Source organism: Abramis brama (assembly GCF_963993115.1).
Source record: "Abramis brama genome assembly, chromosome: 4".
Taxonomy (NCBI): Eukaryota; Metazoa; Chordata; class Actinopteri; order Cypriniformes; family Leuciscidae; genus Abramis; species Abramis brama.
In genome coordinates, this window is record NC_139966.1 from 15896911 (window position 1) to 15913967 (window position 17057).

Genomic DNA, 17057 nt, shown 5'->3' on the forward strand with positions numbered 1-17057 from the left:
TTTTTACTGAGACCCATTTTTGTTTTGCATATTTATGTAGGTTACTGATGTTGAAGAAAAATTCAAAGACCTTTTGTTAAAGTACCAGATCACAGAAGATAAAGAGATACAGCATGAGATTTGGGACAGGATTAAGACGCTCCAGAATGAACTTGCAGTTCAATATTGTAGAGAAAACAACCTTTCAGTATGGTCTCAGTTTACATTTGATCATGCTATAGGATATAATGAGCTGTCTCTTACAGAGAAGCTCACAGTTCTTGAGGCATCTCTACAGTTCATTCTGCACAGTAGCACTGAAGATGCCAAAGATGATGAAGATCAGCCGCTTGGCTGGGAGAAGAAGTATGACTTTCTCTTGGGTTTGGTGGAACAGCTTAATTCCACAAATGCAACTTTGGCAGAACACATTTTATTAAATGTACTTGACATGATCTCAGAGCTTTCAACACAAAGTAGGGACATTTTGGGTCAAATGTTGTTCAACAGAATCTGGACCCCAACAGAAATAATGCTCTTCATTTGCAAAAGTCCAGGTATCAAATGTGATCAACTCGATTCAATTCTCCACACAGCACAAACCTACCACCTTGACTGCATCCACGTTCTCTCTGCTCTTACGAATGAAAACCCTTTAATGTTTCTTCAAGAACAAATAAAAAACGACAAAGAAAAAGACGCTGACACAGTTGTGAAGGAACTTCGTGAAGCAAACTGCCCAGAGAAAGTCTTGGTGCTGTTGAAGGAAGTGCTTCGATACGTAGAGTCGGAAGTCCCAAAATTTCAATTGGTGGACCTTAACAAAGAAAAAATCACTGATTTGAAAAAGAAGATAACCTCCCTTAATCTTACAAACCCAGATATCACCATTCTGAAAGACATATTAATTGGAATGTCAATAGCAGTGCAAGACTGCTCAACAATAACCACAAAAGACAACACGAAGATTCAAGGCTATTTTCCAAGATGTACACAACTAGCATCATTGCTTTTGCTCCTCCTGGCACAGCTGACAGAAGATAAAGGATGTCTTCTAGAGATTGGCACAGGTGAGGGCAAGTCCTGTCTCTTAGCCATGTTTGCAACAATTCTGGCCATCCGTGGAACAAAAGTGGACATTGTGACAAGCTCTCCAGTTCTAGCCAGACGAGATCAAGAAGAGTGGAAAAAGTTTTTTGAAATGTTTGGTGTCACCTCATCTGTAGTACCTCCACGTTACTCAAGTGACCATTCACCAGAGGAACAAGAGGAACATCTTAAAGATGCTTACAGGCAACAAATAGTATATGGCACAGTGGGAGTATTTGCAGCAGACATACTGAAACAGGAATTTGAGAAGAGGATTACTCGCGGTACAAGACAGTTTGAGCTTGTAATTGTGGATGAAGTGGACTACATGACCTTGGACAATGGAGTTCAAGTAACATTCTTGTCCCATGAATCTAGTGGCTTTAGGCACGTGGAGCAAGTGCTTTCCAACATATGGGCCATGATATCTACTTGTCAACCAATTGAAATGCTTGAAACAGGGGAGATAAAATGGGCGACAAGGATACAGTACTTTCATAAAGCCGTAACAGCAGCCGTTATGGGACTGGAAACAGACAGCTTTTCAGCAAATGAGATCTTGCTACCCGGAATGACTTTGGGATTTTACACCCAGGAGGATATTGAAATGATACGTCAAGCTGAGCGCAAGGAAGTAATTGAAGATGATGTGAAAGAGGACGGAATATCTAAAGCATTATCTGAAATCATGAAGAAACTTGGAGTTTCACAACAGTATGATCTTCTGAGTATATTTGAGGAGGTCTTGGAGAAAAGTGCAGTGTTTAAGTGCTATTCATTAGAGAACAAGAAAGCAAAATGTTTTGAAGCTCAGGAAAAACGAGGTGACCTTAATGTTGAAATGCTACTGCTGGAAGGAGGACTGGCATGTGAAATCATGTCTGAGAAATCACTCATTGATGCAACTGTAAGCACAATAAATTCATATATCATGTACTCAGATAACCCTCAAACAGCCAACAAACTCAACAACTTCATTGTAATCCCTGTTTTTTTGAAAAGCTACGTTGAGAATCAGTTACCAGTTTTTGTTGAGAATGCACTAAAGGCTGTTGAGATGTCACGGGGCCGGGAATACATGATTGACACCTCACCGGCTGCTGAAAGAGTTGCTGACAGTCATGACAAAGGCAAGTATAATGCAATAATTCCAGTGGACTTCAAAGCGAGTGGTGTGCTGGAGAAAAACAAGAAGTGGGGTAATGGTCTGCAACAATTTTTGGAGTTCAAGCACCAACTTGCGATTTCTCCAATATCGAATGTGACAAACTACATGTCAAATTTCCATTATTTTCAAAGGTATCTCAGTGGGAGTGGTATATTTGGTGTTTCTGGTACATTAGGAGGTAAGGCAGATCAGGACTTTCTGGCAAGACATTATAAAGCAAAGAGCTACACTGTACCTGCACATCGCCATAAAAGGGTGGTGGAGCTTCCAGTCGTCCAGGTGAAAGGTGGGAATCACCAATGGATCCAGACCATTTGTGAAACTTCATGGAAAGTAGCAGAGAGAGGACAAGTTGTCTTGGTAATTTGTGAAGATGTTAAAACAGCAGATGAACTACATGAGAAAATACAAGATGGTGGCAGATTTAAGGCAGAACAGATTACTCTGTACACAATCAGTGAGAAGCACAACATTGAAAAAGAGAAATTCTGTGGAGGCAGAATAATCATTGCTACAAATCTCGGAGGACGGGGTACAGACATCAAGGTTGATGAAAGTGTGAATAAGTGTGGTGGTCTTTTTGTACTTCTTACTCACTTTCCACCCAACCGGAGAGTCGAGAAACAAATATTTGGTCGTACATCTCGAAAAGGCAATCCTGGGATGGTCCAGATGGTTGTGAACTGTGATCATCTCGCACCAGCTTACCAAGGTCAGTCTGTGGAAATCATGCGCCAGCTAAGAGAAGATTATGAAATCAAACGAATCCATGACATGGAAAGTGATGAGCTGGTTGAAATAAACCTAAAGGAAAATCTGTTCTCCACATTTTGTACATTGCTAAAGGACTTTGATGGGCATTACAAACAGCAAGAAAAACTGGACCCCATGCGAATGCAGTTCAAAAATATTCCTGATTGCTTTAAATATCATCAGCCTAAGTTTGATTATCAGCCAGCCATCAACGCTTTGAAAGAATCTTGGGCCTTGTGGTTGACCCTTCACGAAGATCACATCAATAGGCATGATGACTTCAAACAACTTGAAGCAGACCTTATTAGGACAATAAACAAAACAAGTGGAAAGCTGCTAAGAGGAGAATGTGATAATTTCTATGATCACGTCAAACAAGCAATTGTAAGAACTGATCTACACTGCCGCGACAAATCCAACAATGCATTTGGAGCTGAATCCTATTGGCAAAAAGTTGCTAACTTTGACCCACACTACAAGGCTGTGGCACTCTATAACCAGGCATACATCACCATCAACCTCGGTAAGGGTAACTATAAAGCAGACGCTATGAAACTGCTGGAAGATGCAAAGAAATCCATTAATGTCTATGTCTCAGAAGTCTCAAACACAATGGTCTCTTGTAACTTATCAGTAACTGGTAACAAAGATCAGAGTACAGACAACAACAACTTTCAGAGTCAAATGGAAGCCAGAATGAACATCTTTAAGTCTTGGAAGACGTATATTGATAATGCATCTGCTAAACTTAAAGAGCTGGAGAAAAACAACAGAGACGCCATAACAGAGGACTGTTCAGTCTACACTCTGTCTGAAGAAAAGAACTTCATCATCACTAATGAGCTGAGATCGTTATACGACTATGGCCTCGGTGTTGTTTTTGAGGTGAAAGAGAAGCCCAAGTTTTGCATCGATGCTTTGATTTGTTTCATACTTGGGGTGGTGCAGGTTCTCGCTGGGATTCTTATTTGTGCGCTGACATTTGGAACAGCCAGTCAGTTTGGAATGGGCCTGATTTCAGAAGGTGTGTCTGACATGATCAGTGGAATAGAGGGGATGATAAAGGGCACATTTGATTGGGCGTCATGGGCAATATCTAAGAGTATCAGCATCGGGGTTGCTTTGCTAACGGCTGGCTTTAGCGTTATCAAGAAAGCAGTTACTGCAGTGTTTAAAGTGACAAAAAGTCTCCTCAATGGTACAAAGTCTTTCTCTTCTGTTGCATCTGAATTCATTAAATCAGGAAAGGCAATGTTTACTTCATTCAAAGGAAGTGTTAAGTCTGGTTTATCGTCCCTCAGTAAAGAGACTTTTAAGTCTGGAATGAAAAATATGACATCTTCTACAGTACTGAAACAGAACTTCAAACTTGCGACTAAGTATGCAGTTAAGGAAATCGGGAAAAAGACTGTGCTCACTGCTATGAACTACGCAATCGATGCAGCTCTTCAGGAAGTCTTTAAGAAGATTTTACAAAGAAGTTTTGAGAATGTCGTTACTTCATCAGTGAAGCAGAGCCGGAAACTGGATCAGACTCTTGTCGAATTCATCAGCTCAGGCATTCCAAAAGCTGCCTTGAAAAAAGAGAATTTCAAGATTGACCGGAATTATGAGAAGCAAATAAAAAATTCAGTTGGCATGCTCTGCGAAGAGATAATTCCTTGTATCATACTGGACTGTACCACAGCACTGGACGTTATCAGCAAACTTTCTGAGGTGTGTGAAGCAGCAACAGAGCTTATGAATAAGGAAAAACTGTCAGGTGTGCTTGAAACAGCAAAGCTGGCTCTGAAAGTAGCTGAGTACTCAACAACTCTCTGTCAAATATTGGGAAATGTACCAACAAAAGAAATAATACAACATAAATTTGTTCCTGAATTACTGGAGAGCATCAGTGAGCTTGAAAAAGAAATGACAAAGTATGACCAAGATGGACGACACAATTTACATGATGTACAACGCCTTAAAGGAGAACTACTACAGATTATCGCACAGAAAGTCTCTGAGCTCTTCATCAGTTCCTGTTCTACACACATGACTTCTTTAATGACCAGCACATTTAAGAGTGAGTTGAACACTGCTGCAGGAGAGGCGGTAGACAAGGTCATGCGCAGACATAAGACTCAGCGTTTCTTTGATGACCAGAGAGGAAAACACAACAAGAAAACTGCGAGCCACAAGGAAGTGGAACAGCTGTCAGGTGAAGACAAAAAAAAAAACTAATGCAGTATACAGAAGATATGTGCAAAACTGATCAGCCTGTTACAGCCCTTGATGTGTACGTGCTCACAAAAAGTAACCTGCTCGATGGAAAAGGAATTAAACTCACTGTCGTTGATGAAAATGGAAAACAGCTCACTGAGGAACGTTACCCAGGAACCACCAAATCAGCAGGCGATATAAAACTGAGATTAACCAAATCTGCAAGAGCCCAACATACATCACAGTAAGACTAATTACTAGAGCAGTATAAAGCCCTCGTATAGAAATACATTTCAGTTCATATTTATGAACTTTGTGTACTGAATGTTGTTACTTTTAATTTTAAAAACAGAGCTGATGCACAGCTATACAGCGGCCATTTTGACATTGTGCAGGATGATGGCAAGATAATCAGCGTTAACTTGGATCATCAGAATGCTCTTTATCATGCTGTAGCACAAGCAACTGGCAGCAAGATGGAGGATGCATTGGTGCTACGTAAGAAAGTGAAAAATGAGGTGAGTACACTTAATTCATGGCTCTGATTTATTCATGGGACAATGGGCCTCATTTATCAATCTAACGTAGAAACGAGTGCAGATCCGAGTGCAGAAATTGTCGTACAACAGGGTTCATGTGTGATTCATGAAACATTCGTGTGTTGCCAATCCCATCGTATAAATGATCATATGTTGATTAATGTGGCGTCTCAAAACAATTGTCATTTGAAAATCACGGCCCTAAAAATTCACGTTTTAAAAGCCTTGAACCTAGGGTTTACGACATAAGAGGAAGTAATCATGAAACGAGAAATCTTTTGATCTTACTCCAAAAACACCTGTTATCCTCATAATTGCAAACAGTTAAATTAATTTATATGAATATTAAATCCTGGTTAATAAAACAAAACATTTACAAACATTAAAAACTATGGAAATGACCTTTTCTGTCGTATGTTTGTTTTGTAATTGAGGGCCTAAGTAAAAGCCAGATTTTCGCTCTCAGATTGACTGATGTACTGAAATCATTCGATGTTTCTCAGACAGACTGACCGACCAACCAACCAACAGATCACTTTATTCATGCCAAAGGGAAAAAATTTATTATTTTTTTCTAACAGCACATCCGCAAGTGTTTTATTCTTCTAACACCACAAGCAGTATACCAACATTTATCATTTTTATTTATAAAAAAATAACCACACCTTTTAAACGATTTCCTATAGCCACTTACATTATAACCGCTATAAACAGTTGTTCACTCACCAGCATCTTTTTAAAATAATTTGTTAATAAATAATAATAAAAAACACAGAACTTGTCATGTTACTGAAAAACCGCAGTGTAAATGTCTCTGTCCTAAAGATATTGGAAAACTTACAGCTTAACATCTGACTGTTACAAAGCTGGAGACTCCTTCCAAAACTGTGAAATATATATATGGTACTTACCCAGAATGCTTTTTTTTTTTTGCCACCACTTTATTTCTGCAATTGACCGCTAAGAGAATCTATAACCATAGATTTTCACATGTTGTGAAGTGGACGTATCACAGCTCATTTTCGTGAGTAGCAGACAACCGTGCAATATGCAGATTATATAAAAAAGAAATACTATCAATAAAACAAATGTAAAATCACACTCACATAACCAAATGTAGTAATCAAAAGCCAATGTAAGCATTTGCTGTTTAGAACAAATTCAAACAGAGCTGTAAATGTCAAAATTGTGTTTGACTTTTTCATGGACTGCACTTTATAATGCAGTGCTAATACCCCGTATTTAAAAAAAATTCTCAGTACGCATGGCTATTTTCTCCTTGTAATAATAATGATAAAAACATTTTTAAAAAAAAGTGAATTATAGAGGCTACACATTTGCATGGAAACATTAAGAGTGATAGCATGGTTTTCTAATAGGCTACATGAATTAGGATTTGCATGGGAGTTTTAAGGACGATAAGACAATTGCGCTACAACATGTGCCGCAGCTGTGCTTCAGGCGATCTGAGTTCCAGTCCTGGCTCGAGGTTCAGGCTATATGTTATGATAGTTTGGTCACAAAATGTAGCCTCTAGTTTAATAGTGAAATCTGAAATGTACATTTAATCATTCAGAACAATTCGGCACTTTATTTATCGCCGGTCATTTTTATTGTATTTCTTTTGACAACAACATTGTAAGTATTTGCTCTTAACCCATGTTGGTCGACAGTGTTTACTGTTCTTGATGCTGAAAAATAGGAAACAAAAGATTATTATAGTCAAGCGCTTGGTCTAATAAATAATGGAAAGTTACAACATAAATTTGCTACAGAAAGTCACAATGGCCTGAAGAAGCTCATCTTTAATCTGCTAAATTATTGTTTTGTGAATCACTGACGAAATTGAGATGACTGACAGTGATAACCATATTAGCAATGGAAGAAAAACAACACATTTCAAAACAGATCCCTACAATGAACAAATTAGTGTTGGCAGAATATTTACATTTAATCATTTAACAGACACTTTTGTCCAAAGCGACTTACAAATAAGGAGAGCAATAGAAACAATCAAACTAACAATAGGACAACAATAGGCAAGTGATGTGACCCTTCCCAGTTCAGTCTAACATAGTATATGTAATAAAAAATAAATAAAAAATAGATATATAATAGAAGAGAAAAGAATAGAAAGTGTTTGTATTAATGATTTATTATTATTATTAACTTTAAAAAGACTAAACATTTTGTTGACTAAAATTACTACACAAAAAGAAAACCCAACAAAATAGTATCGCTTTAAACTTAAAGAACATGAAAAGTGAAACTCGGTTAAAAAACCCATATATAGCACATTTTCTATGTTAACATAAATTCTCAGGACAGTTTTATTTATTTATTACAGGTTTGCATGAGTTTACTGAGATGTGATTTTATGTAAAAGTGAGGAATACAGAAAATTATTCTTGCAACATTTTAAATTTGTATTGCCGTATCCACTTTTGTCTCCTTAAAGGCTGGCTTTTACGGTTCACTAGCTTAAGGGGCTTTCGCACCGGAGGAACCTTTACATTTTTGGGCGTGGGCGTGTTCACACCGCAGGAACTAGGAACGATTTAGTTCTAGGAACTCGTTTTGGAGGAACTAATTTAGCTCCTACTGCAGAGTCGGGTCTAAACCAGCACTATAGGAACTACCAGTGACTTCAGTGTGCACTGATTGGCCGAACGCACACAAAACACATTTTTAAAAAGCCTGTGTAAACACACAGATTATAGCCTATATATTTACTTCAGAAACTAACTCTACCAACATGTAAAACAGTGATAGATGGGCCTCTTAACCTTTACGCTGAGCAGAAAATCCAACGCAACTTTAAGAGGACCAAGCGAAACATGTTTATGTGTTTCTGCTCAGCAACACAAGACATCAACCACACGGCATACGCTAATAACTCTTTTAAATACGGTCTACTTTCTATGTATAACAGTTCTATCTAATAACGTGTTAGACAGATCGTTAACTATTGAACGCGGAGAATGCGAGCACTGTTTGTTTGCTCGGGCTCTGGTGTTCTCAGCACCGTCAAAGTAAAGGTCCGCCACACCATCAAAATAAAAGTTGGATCACACAGCTCTCCTATTCACTGTCTTCATTAGTTTATGAAATTATTAACATCTAATACATTATTACATAGAACTGTTAAACAAAGAAAGTAAACGGTATACGAAAAATTATTTGAGAATGCACAATGTCGCTAACTGAGCAGAAATACATAATAATGTTTCGCTCTGTCCCTTCAAAGTTATGGTGGACTAAAATTGTTCCCAATTCCTGGGATTCCTTGGCGGACTCGCCAAAAAACAGGTAATTCTGCAAATAGTTATAGTAACTGTGAAAATGTTCTTCCGGTGTGAAAGCCCCTCCTGTGTGGTACAGAAAAAAGATGGATGAAAATCCCATTCCTGACCAATCAGTGTACAGCATTACTCAATCACCTGCACATGTTACGAGAGATGATCAGGATTGTGTTTAATCTCACACTCTTAATTTTACATTAGATCCAGACAAACCTTGAATCGTACAAACCCCTTCTCCAGAGAGAATACGACTTCTGTCACAAAAACCCCAGGATATACAACATAACTGGAGGAATTCGAAAGGAGACAGACGGTGCACTGCAGAAATACTTACAGAGTGATACATTTATCAGAAGTGACGAACGTATCCTCATCAAAATGTACCATCTTGGATTTGTTGGTGAATATAACAGGTAAAGTTTCTGATTGCTGAAGCTGTTATTTACTCACAACACAATAGGACTGTGTCTGGAGATCCACAAAGGAAATAGAGAAGATTCACCTGATACAGTATATATATATATATATATATATATATATATATATATATATATATATATATATATATATATATATATATAGGTATTGAAAAATAGTATTCATAATCAGGAGTGTCATTTGTCCATTTATTTTATTGAACACAGCAACAGAATCTAGAGGAAGATCATATCCTCACCTGACCTCTAAATCAGCTTACTAGTTTAAATAAGCAGATTTCATGCTAATTTCATTCTATCAAATTGTCAGTAATTCTCATTCTCTCTGGACAGTGTTCAAAGTGCTCGGAGGTCCAGTAAGAACAACACAGGGACACTCAACACGAGCCATATTCCACCCAAGGACTCCATCAGACTAGCTCTGACGTTCATAGAAAGCCCAAACTCAGTGAGCGAGTTTAAAAATAAAAACCCTAAGCTTCATAAACTGATCAGCAGCATAAAGACTGACAATAATGGACTGAACCTGATGGCCATGGAGGTTCTGGGACAAGATCACAGACGAGCTTTAACTACGGGCCCAAGCAGACGCTCACAGATGGCCAGGTAACGTTCACAGTTACGGACAAAATCCTCATGCAAGACAATCATACTGAATTCCAATGAACACTACAGGAATCTGTAGCAATATTTAACACTGAGGGCCCTATTTTAATGATCTGAAACGCAAGTGTCAAGCGCAAAGCGCAAGTAACGGGGCGGGTCTCGGCGCTGTTGCTATTTTCCCGGCGGGATAAATGGCTCTTGCGCCCGACGCAAATCTAAAATGGGTTGGTCTGAAGTAGCTTCATTATTCATAGGTGAGGTTTGGGCGTAACGTGAAATAAACCAATCAGAGCATCATCTCACATTCCCTTTAAGAGCAGACGCGCTTTTTCCTTGGCGTATTGCTATTATAGCGGCGGATTTGCCAGGCGCGCGCCAGGAGCGGTTCACAGCCGAGGAGAGCAACGCTCTCGTCACGGCCGTAAAAGAGAGAGAAGTGACATTGGGGATGGAGAAACACACCCAAATTAAACAGGCATATAATAATGTGGGTAAATGTGTAAGCTAGATGTATGCTTTTATAATAAATTGTCTATCTATCTATCTATCTATCTATCTATCTATCGTTTGTAATAATATGATTTGCAAAAATGAAAACTGCTGCTTCTGTGTAGATTAGAGAATCAAAGTGTATGCGCGTTGTGCACGCTATACATTATGGTCAAGCATGCGCCCTTAAAATAGCATAATGAACAACGCGCAACGCGCCACTGACTTTAGACTAGGTTTTTTCTGGCCAGTGGCGCAATTGTTTTATGGAACAGTAAAATAGCACCAGGGATTGTTTGCGCCGGGACACGCCTTCTTTTTTGCGCTGAACCGCCCAGGGAGCGCAAGTTCATTCCCTAGTTTAGCGACGTGCTTTTGTGGAGGGAAAAGCGCGCTTTGCGCGGGTGCAAAATAGGAATGAAACATGCGTCGGTGTACAAAGTCAATTGCGCTGGGTGCAAGATAGGGCCCTGAATATTTTAGGTACAGCATCACAAAGGTTAAATCTGCTTTTAACATTTCATTTTTACAGGAAACTTCTAGCAGACTCAATGATTAGTGGAGATGTGGTGCTTCTGCTGAAACACTCGATGATTCTTCATCACCCGTTTACCTCACAAAAGCTCAGAGAAGCTCTAGGTAAGAAACTCTGTGTTAATCCTGTAAAACACATGTATAATCTACCCTCCAGCAGATACTATGATTTTTCAGGGTGTTTACGGTAGACATGATAATGCAGGAGCTTTTATGGTGAAAATGTAATCTTTGACCAATAAGATAAGAAAGATTAAAGAGTTTTATTGTCATTTGAGCCATATACAACAATACAGTAGAACGATATAAAAGTCTCTAAAGCCTTGGTGCAACATTACAGAAGTCACAGACAGCAGTGAACACACTCAACAACATGTAGCACACAGATTAGAGGAAGACAAACTGGCAGTACACAATGGACAAGACAATAAATACAACACAAGATATTAAGTGGAATTAAGTAAATAATTAACGTTTTTCATAATGCAATGAAATGTTGTTTTGATTGTTCTTTGTGAATATGAAACTATTCCAAAGCATATGTTTGGTTTGTCACCATTGTATATACATCTTTTACTGTAAATAATGACAAATGAAAACAGCCAGCTAAAATTTTTTATTTATACAATAAGAACTGACCATAGACCATTGTAAAATTGTTATTAATCTCTAAGAAAAAACATACATTTGAAATGTCATTACTTTGAATTATCCCTTTAAGACCTCCTTCAAATCCTTCAATTACTATTTTATTTTATATTGTACAGCACTTTGGTCAGCCTTGTTGCTGTCATTAAATGTGCTTTAGAAATAAACTGAACTGAAGAGATTAAATGTAAAGCATAACACGACTGCTAGTCTGAGATTAACAGAGCTGTCTGTTGCTGCACTTGATAATATTCTTGTGTGTAATTCCAGGTGACAGCGTTCTGTCTCAGAGCTGCGTTTTGTCGGATGAAGGCATCCGAGGCTACTATAAAGCAGGATACCGAAACCTGGTGTCGGAGTACAGCCGTGTGGGAATCCTGGATCAGACGCAGCGCGAGCGTCTGGATGAGTGGGTGAATCAGGACCGACACGAGGACACCAACACTGAGGAGTACGGACGACTTCTGCAGGGATTACAGGAAAAATGAACGTGTTCTCTTCAACACCTTATGAAGAAGATGGTGGTGATGGCTATAGAAAGTAGCAAATGATTGATCTCTACACCTAAAATCGCATTTACCGCAAAAAAAAAGAAAGAAAGAAAAAAAAAAAAAAGCATTTTAGCAAATCTATTGGTGATCATTTTGGTAATTATAAGCATTTATTTCTAGAAGTGATAGAATAAGAGCATTTAAAACTCAAAAAAATTGTTTTATTGAAAAAAATAACTATGATTAAAATTTTTTTTTTTTTATTGTAGTTACTTCAGTTTTCATGGTAATAATGTTTTAATGAGTGTGTTTGAGGTTTAAACATGTAGTTTTATCCCACAAAACATGAATTGAGTTCCAAACAGAGGAATGGTGTTGAGTGAATAAATTACAATAAATATATAATGGTAATGAAATCCAAATGCAATTTTTCAGCTTCTCTTCAGTAGACTGATGTAAACACTGCTCTGCAGTGTAGAACAGGAACATGCCCAATTTGATGATCATTAAAAGTGAAATAACACACTGTGAAATCATGTAATTCTTTAAAATTAGTGAAATAAAGGGAGTTTTTTAATAATCAAAATTGTACACATGTAAAACATTTTGAAGATGATTATGGTGAAGATGATGGCTATAGAAAATTGATCTCTGCCCATAAAAAATATGACTTGTTCTATTGGTGATCATTTTGGTCATTTAAGCATTTATTTCTAGGAAGGAGTGATAGAACACAATTTTGAGTTTTAAATGCTCTTATTCTATTGAAAACTTACTTGTATTTTACTTTAAATCGTTTAATTCTTCATAATCAGTGAAATTAGTTTTTAATAATCTAAATTTTACACATAGTAAAACATGTTTTGTTACTAATCTGCATGATGCTGGTGAATGGATTTATACTTATAACTGATCTCATTTTCTGAAACTTTTGCCAATAAAATTTGATTATTTTACTTGTGTGCCTTTTTCATTCTTAAACATGAGGTTATCACTCATTATCAAATAAGATACACACTAAAGATAAAACAGATTACTAAACACATGGTGGAATTGATCAAATATACAAAGTAAGAATGTGAAAAATAAAAAGGGACCGTAATTGATAAATGAAGTTATAAATATATAAAGTTTTTATTTTTATTAACTTTGAGATTTTAGAAAATAATTAAAAATATTTTACAATTAAAAATCACTCTATAATCCACAATTGTATTTGGTTATAAATGTAAATTAAATTGTATATTTAGTGCTGCAATATTGCTATAGTTTACAGTCCACTGTCTGTAAATGAGTGGACAACCTTTATCCTCATTGTGTGGTTTGGAAGACTTGTTTTTGGTTAAAATAGAAGTCTATCTTGCGATAACGGATTGGGCCACTCTGGTGTCGACCGCAGTGCTGAGGCTTGATGGATTTGGACCCAAAGTCATGCCGATGCATCACGTCACCTTTATTTTATGCTATTATTACAGTATCAACAGTGGGTCCTCTTGCTTTCGTTTGAGGGTGCTTGTACTGGCTTGTTGTCGTCCCATAGTGCATCCTGGTGCCATCACTTCCCCAAGATACAGTGTACACGTACTGTACAAGGCCATCCATTTAGTAACAACAACAGCAAAACAAGAGCAAGGAACATAATGAGGAATATAATAAATATATGAATGATAAAATGAGACAACACAAATATGTTTGCTCAGGTTCAGGTTCATTTAAAAAGTAAAATGACATCTATAGATTCTTCGTAGAGGGCAATAATAGCCAGTGGTGTGAATCTGAGGTTTTAAAATGAAATCAATATATGAAACAATACTAATATACAATCGAAATCAGAGGATGCCGACTGTAACTGCTCAATATTTGAAACAATAGGAAAGAAAATGGTCAGGCGTGGCCATAGGCATTCATTGTACAGCCAAAGGAAAAGAAAATGCATCAAGGTAAAGTATAAAGACATTAAAGATGCAAGCAAAAGAAGTGGCCATGGCCAAACAACTAGTGATAAACATGCCAGAGTGGAGCGTCACCAGATGAGTATGATAGAGGGCACATTTAAAATCTTGTGTCATTGGCAAACTGTTCAAGTTTCAGGTTTCTTTATGGTGAGAAGATTTTCACCAATTAAAGACTTAGAGGCTTCTCTGCAGTGTAAAGCCTCATGGTCATGTCAGTCTTATGGCGTTTTTCACTGCGTGGTAAAGCTCAGCTCGCTTTTCCAATGTAGTTTAGTACCGCTGCAGAGTGGGTAGGGGATTATAGACTGATCGATATAGTTGTGCCGCGATATCATCGTAAATGTAACGCACATAAGCGCACAACACAGGAGCAAGGGAGCAAATTGATGGAATGTGATCTTGATTCTCAGCTTGTGGATGTTTTTCACTGCAAGACGAAGAAGTTTGTTTCTAGCAGGTTCGTCATCCAATGACACTGGTAGTGACGATTCTCTCTGACCAATCAGTGATCTGCAGTGTTTATACGTCACATTTTAGTATCGGTATGGCTCGGCTCGCTAGGAACCTCAACCATGCAGTGGAACAGCGCTATCATCTATGAAACGGAAATAAATATAGTTTTAAAGAAATCAGAGATTTCTGTCCCCGACAGTCCAAGCAACTACTACCTTGATGCATCAATTTCATTGAGATCATAAAATTAATTAATCCATAGGACTTGAGTGGTTTAGTACAAATTTTGTGAAGAAACTCAGGTCGCTTTATAAGATGAACAGATTGAACTCAGGCTTTTATTAACATATACACATTCATAAACGGAAAACGGAAAGCTTAAGGTTGTTCACTTGACGTGCAAGAACCAGTGAGGTTCATTCTCGTGTTACGCAGCACGTTTGAGCTTCAGCAAGAACCAATGAGTTTCATTCACGCATTATGCAAAATTTGAATCTGTTCATCATACAATATAAAATAATATACTGTATAATATAAAATTTGGGCTAACCAGTCAGATTTATATGGATTACTTTCTTACTTTCTTTACTCTCTTTATGACATTTTTGTTGGAAAAAATGTATGAGCTACTCTTTTTAAAGGAACACTCCACCGTTTTTTGAAATAGGGCTTATTCACTTTCTTTCCTACATTTAGATAGGTGGGCAAATGCATTTTTGTCTCAGTGCATGCATTGTTTTAGTTTGACAGGGTCGGCGCTAGCTTAGCTTAGCATAATGAATGGAATCCTTTGTTGCCAGCTAGCATGTCCCGAGTAAAAGTGATGCAAAAATTTTTAAAAACCCACCTAATTACTTCTTGTGGCCTGCGTATTCACAACAAGTACAAATAGCGATGCAGATTAACACTAGGCGATTTCCTATGCAGATATTGACTTGGGACTATATTAGGGGGAAGCACAGGCGAAGCACTGCTACTTGGGCGCAGAGATATCACGCCCAAGTAGCAGTGCTTCGCCTGTGCTTCCCCCTAATATAGTCCTTAATATATAAGTCAATATCTGCCTAGGAAATCGCCTAGTGTTAATCTGCATCACTATTTGTACTTGTTGTGAATACGCAGGCCACAAGAAGTAATTAGGTGGGGTTTTTTTTTTTTTTATATCACTTTTACTCAGGACATGCTAGCTGGCAACAAAGGATTCCATTCATTATGCTAAGCTAAGCTAGCGCCGACCCTGTCAAACTAAAACAATGCATGCACTGAGACAAAAATGCATTTGCCCACCTATCTAAATGTAGGAAAGAAAGTGAATAAGCCCTATTTCAAAAAACGGTGGAGTGTTCCTTTAAGTTTCGTGGACTGTCAGTTATCGGAACAGAAATCTCTCAGATCGAAGATGAGACTCTTTAAGGCTTACTTTATGACTGAAACCCTTTTTCACAGTGATTGCATGTGAACGACTAGCCTGACTACGTCAGACTTCCTACTTCCGCTCAATTTCATTTCGCTTCTGTAGTCAGTCTGAGATAGCAGCTTATCTTTCAGTTTTCCATCGGCCTTCGGATAGCCGGGCCAATCAACGAACAGAGGGCGGGCTGAGAGCCGTGATGTAGATGCTGATTGTACCGTGGATGCGTAAATTTACTTCACATAATCTGCAAAAGTCGTTCACAGCCATGTTTACTCCGGTATTTCGCTCGATGGTTTTGTTTTCGCATCATACATGTGTTTACAGTGGAAGTTAGATGCGGCTGAGCATGCGCATAACACACGCCATAACCAAACGTCATGTGATTGGCTTACAGGTAACCAATGATTTTAAACTTCAGACAAGCGCCCCCTAGCAAGAGAGAAAACACTTCTCTATTATGCCATTCCAGACTCTGTCTATGAAGCAAAGTGAAGTAGCAGAGTCTGGTATTACCAGGCTAGTGAACGACTTCTATCCAGTGTGAATTCTCATGAGAGGCTTGAGGTTTCCAATAAGTTTGAAACACTTTCCACAGTGATAACATGTGAAACGCTGCTCTCCAATGTGAGTCATGTGCCTCTTAAAGGGTAACTCTCGCCAAAATTGAACCTAGGCTCTTTTTGTTAATTTACCCGAGTCAAACATTCGTGTAAAAGCATAATTAAAATGGAAACGCCACTTTTATGATTGACCGTATTTTCGCTATTTTAAAACACTGAGAAGGCTCAACACAATATAAAACTGCTTGAAGTATCACCAGGGGCTCTACACATGAACTTGAGCATTGACTACATTGTTTGTGTACACAAAGTTTACTAAAAAAGAAAGGTTTTGTATGACTCACTTTATCAGTTAGTGTTTCCGGTGGCTGAAATTTTGTCAGTCAAAAGTAGTCGATCTCCGAATGCAATGTAACATATGAGGAAATGACATGAACT

The 17057-nt window shown here is 38.0% G+C and overlaps 1 protein-coding gene across 1 annotated transcript in view; it reads left to right on the forward strand.

Annotated features, from left to right (window-relative positions):
* Positions 1-14366, forward strand: part of LOC311081629 (uncharacterized protein) — a 32877-nt gene extending 18511 nt beyond the window's left edge. The window contains exons 6-11 of the mRNA XM_084112212.1: positions 41-5435; positions 5544-5709; positions 9234-9445; positions 9803-10075; positions 11097-11203; positions 12017-14366. Coding sequence (XP_083968338.1) covers positions 41-5212 — 5172 coding nt within the window. The 3' untranslated portion in view covers positions 5213-5435; positions 5544-5709; positions 9234-9445; ... (1 more) ...; positions 11097-11203; positions 12017-14366. The remainder of the gene's footprint in view (positions 1-40; positions 5436-5543; positions 5710-9233; positions 9446-9802; positions 10076-11096; positions 11204-12016) is intronic.
* The last annotated feature ends 2691 nt before the right edge of the window (positions 14367-17057 follow it).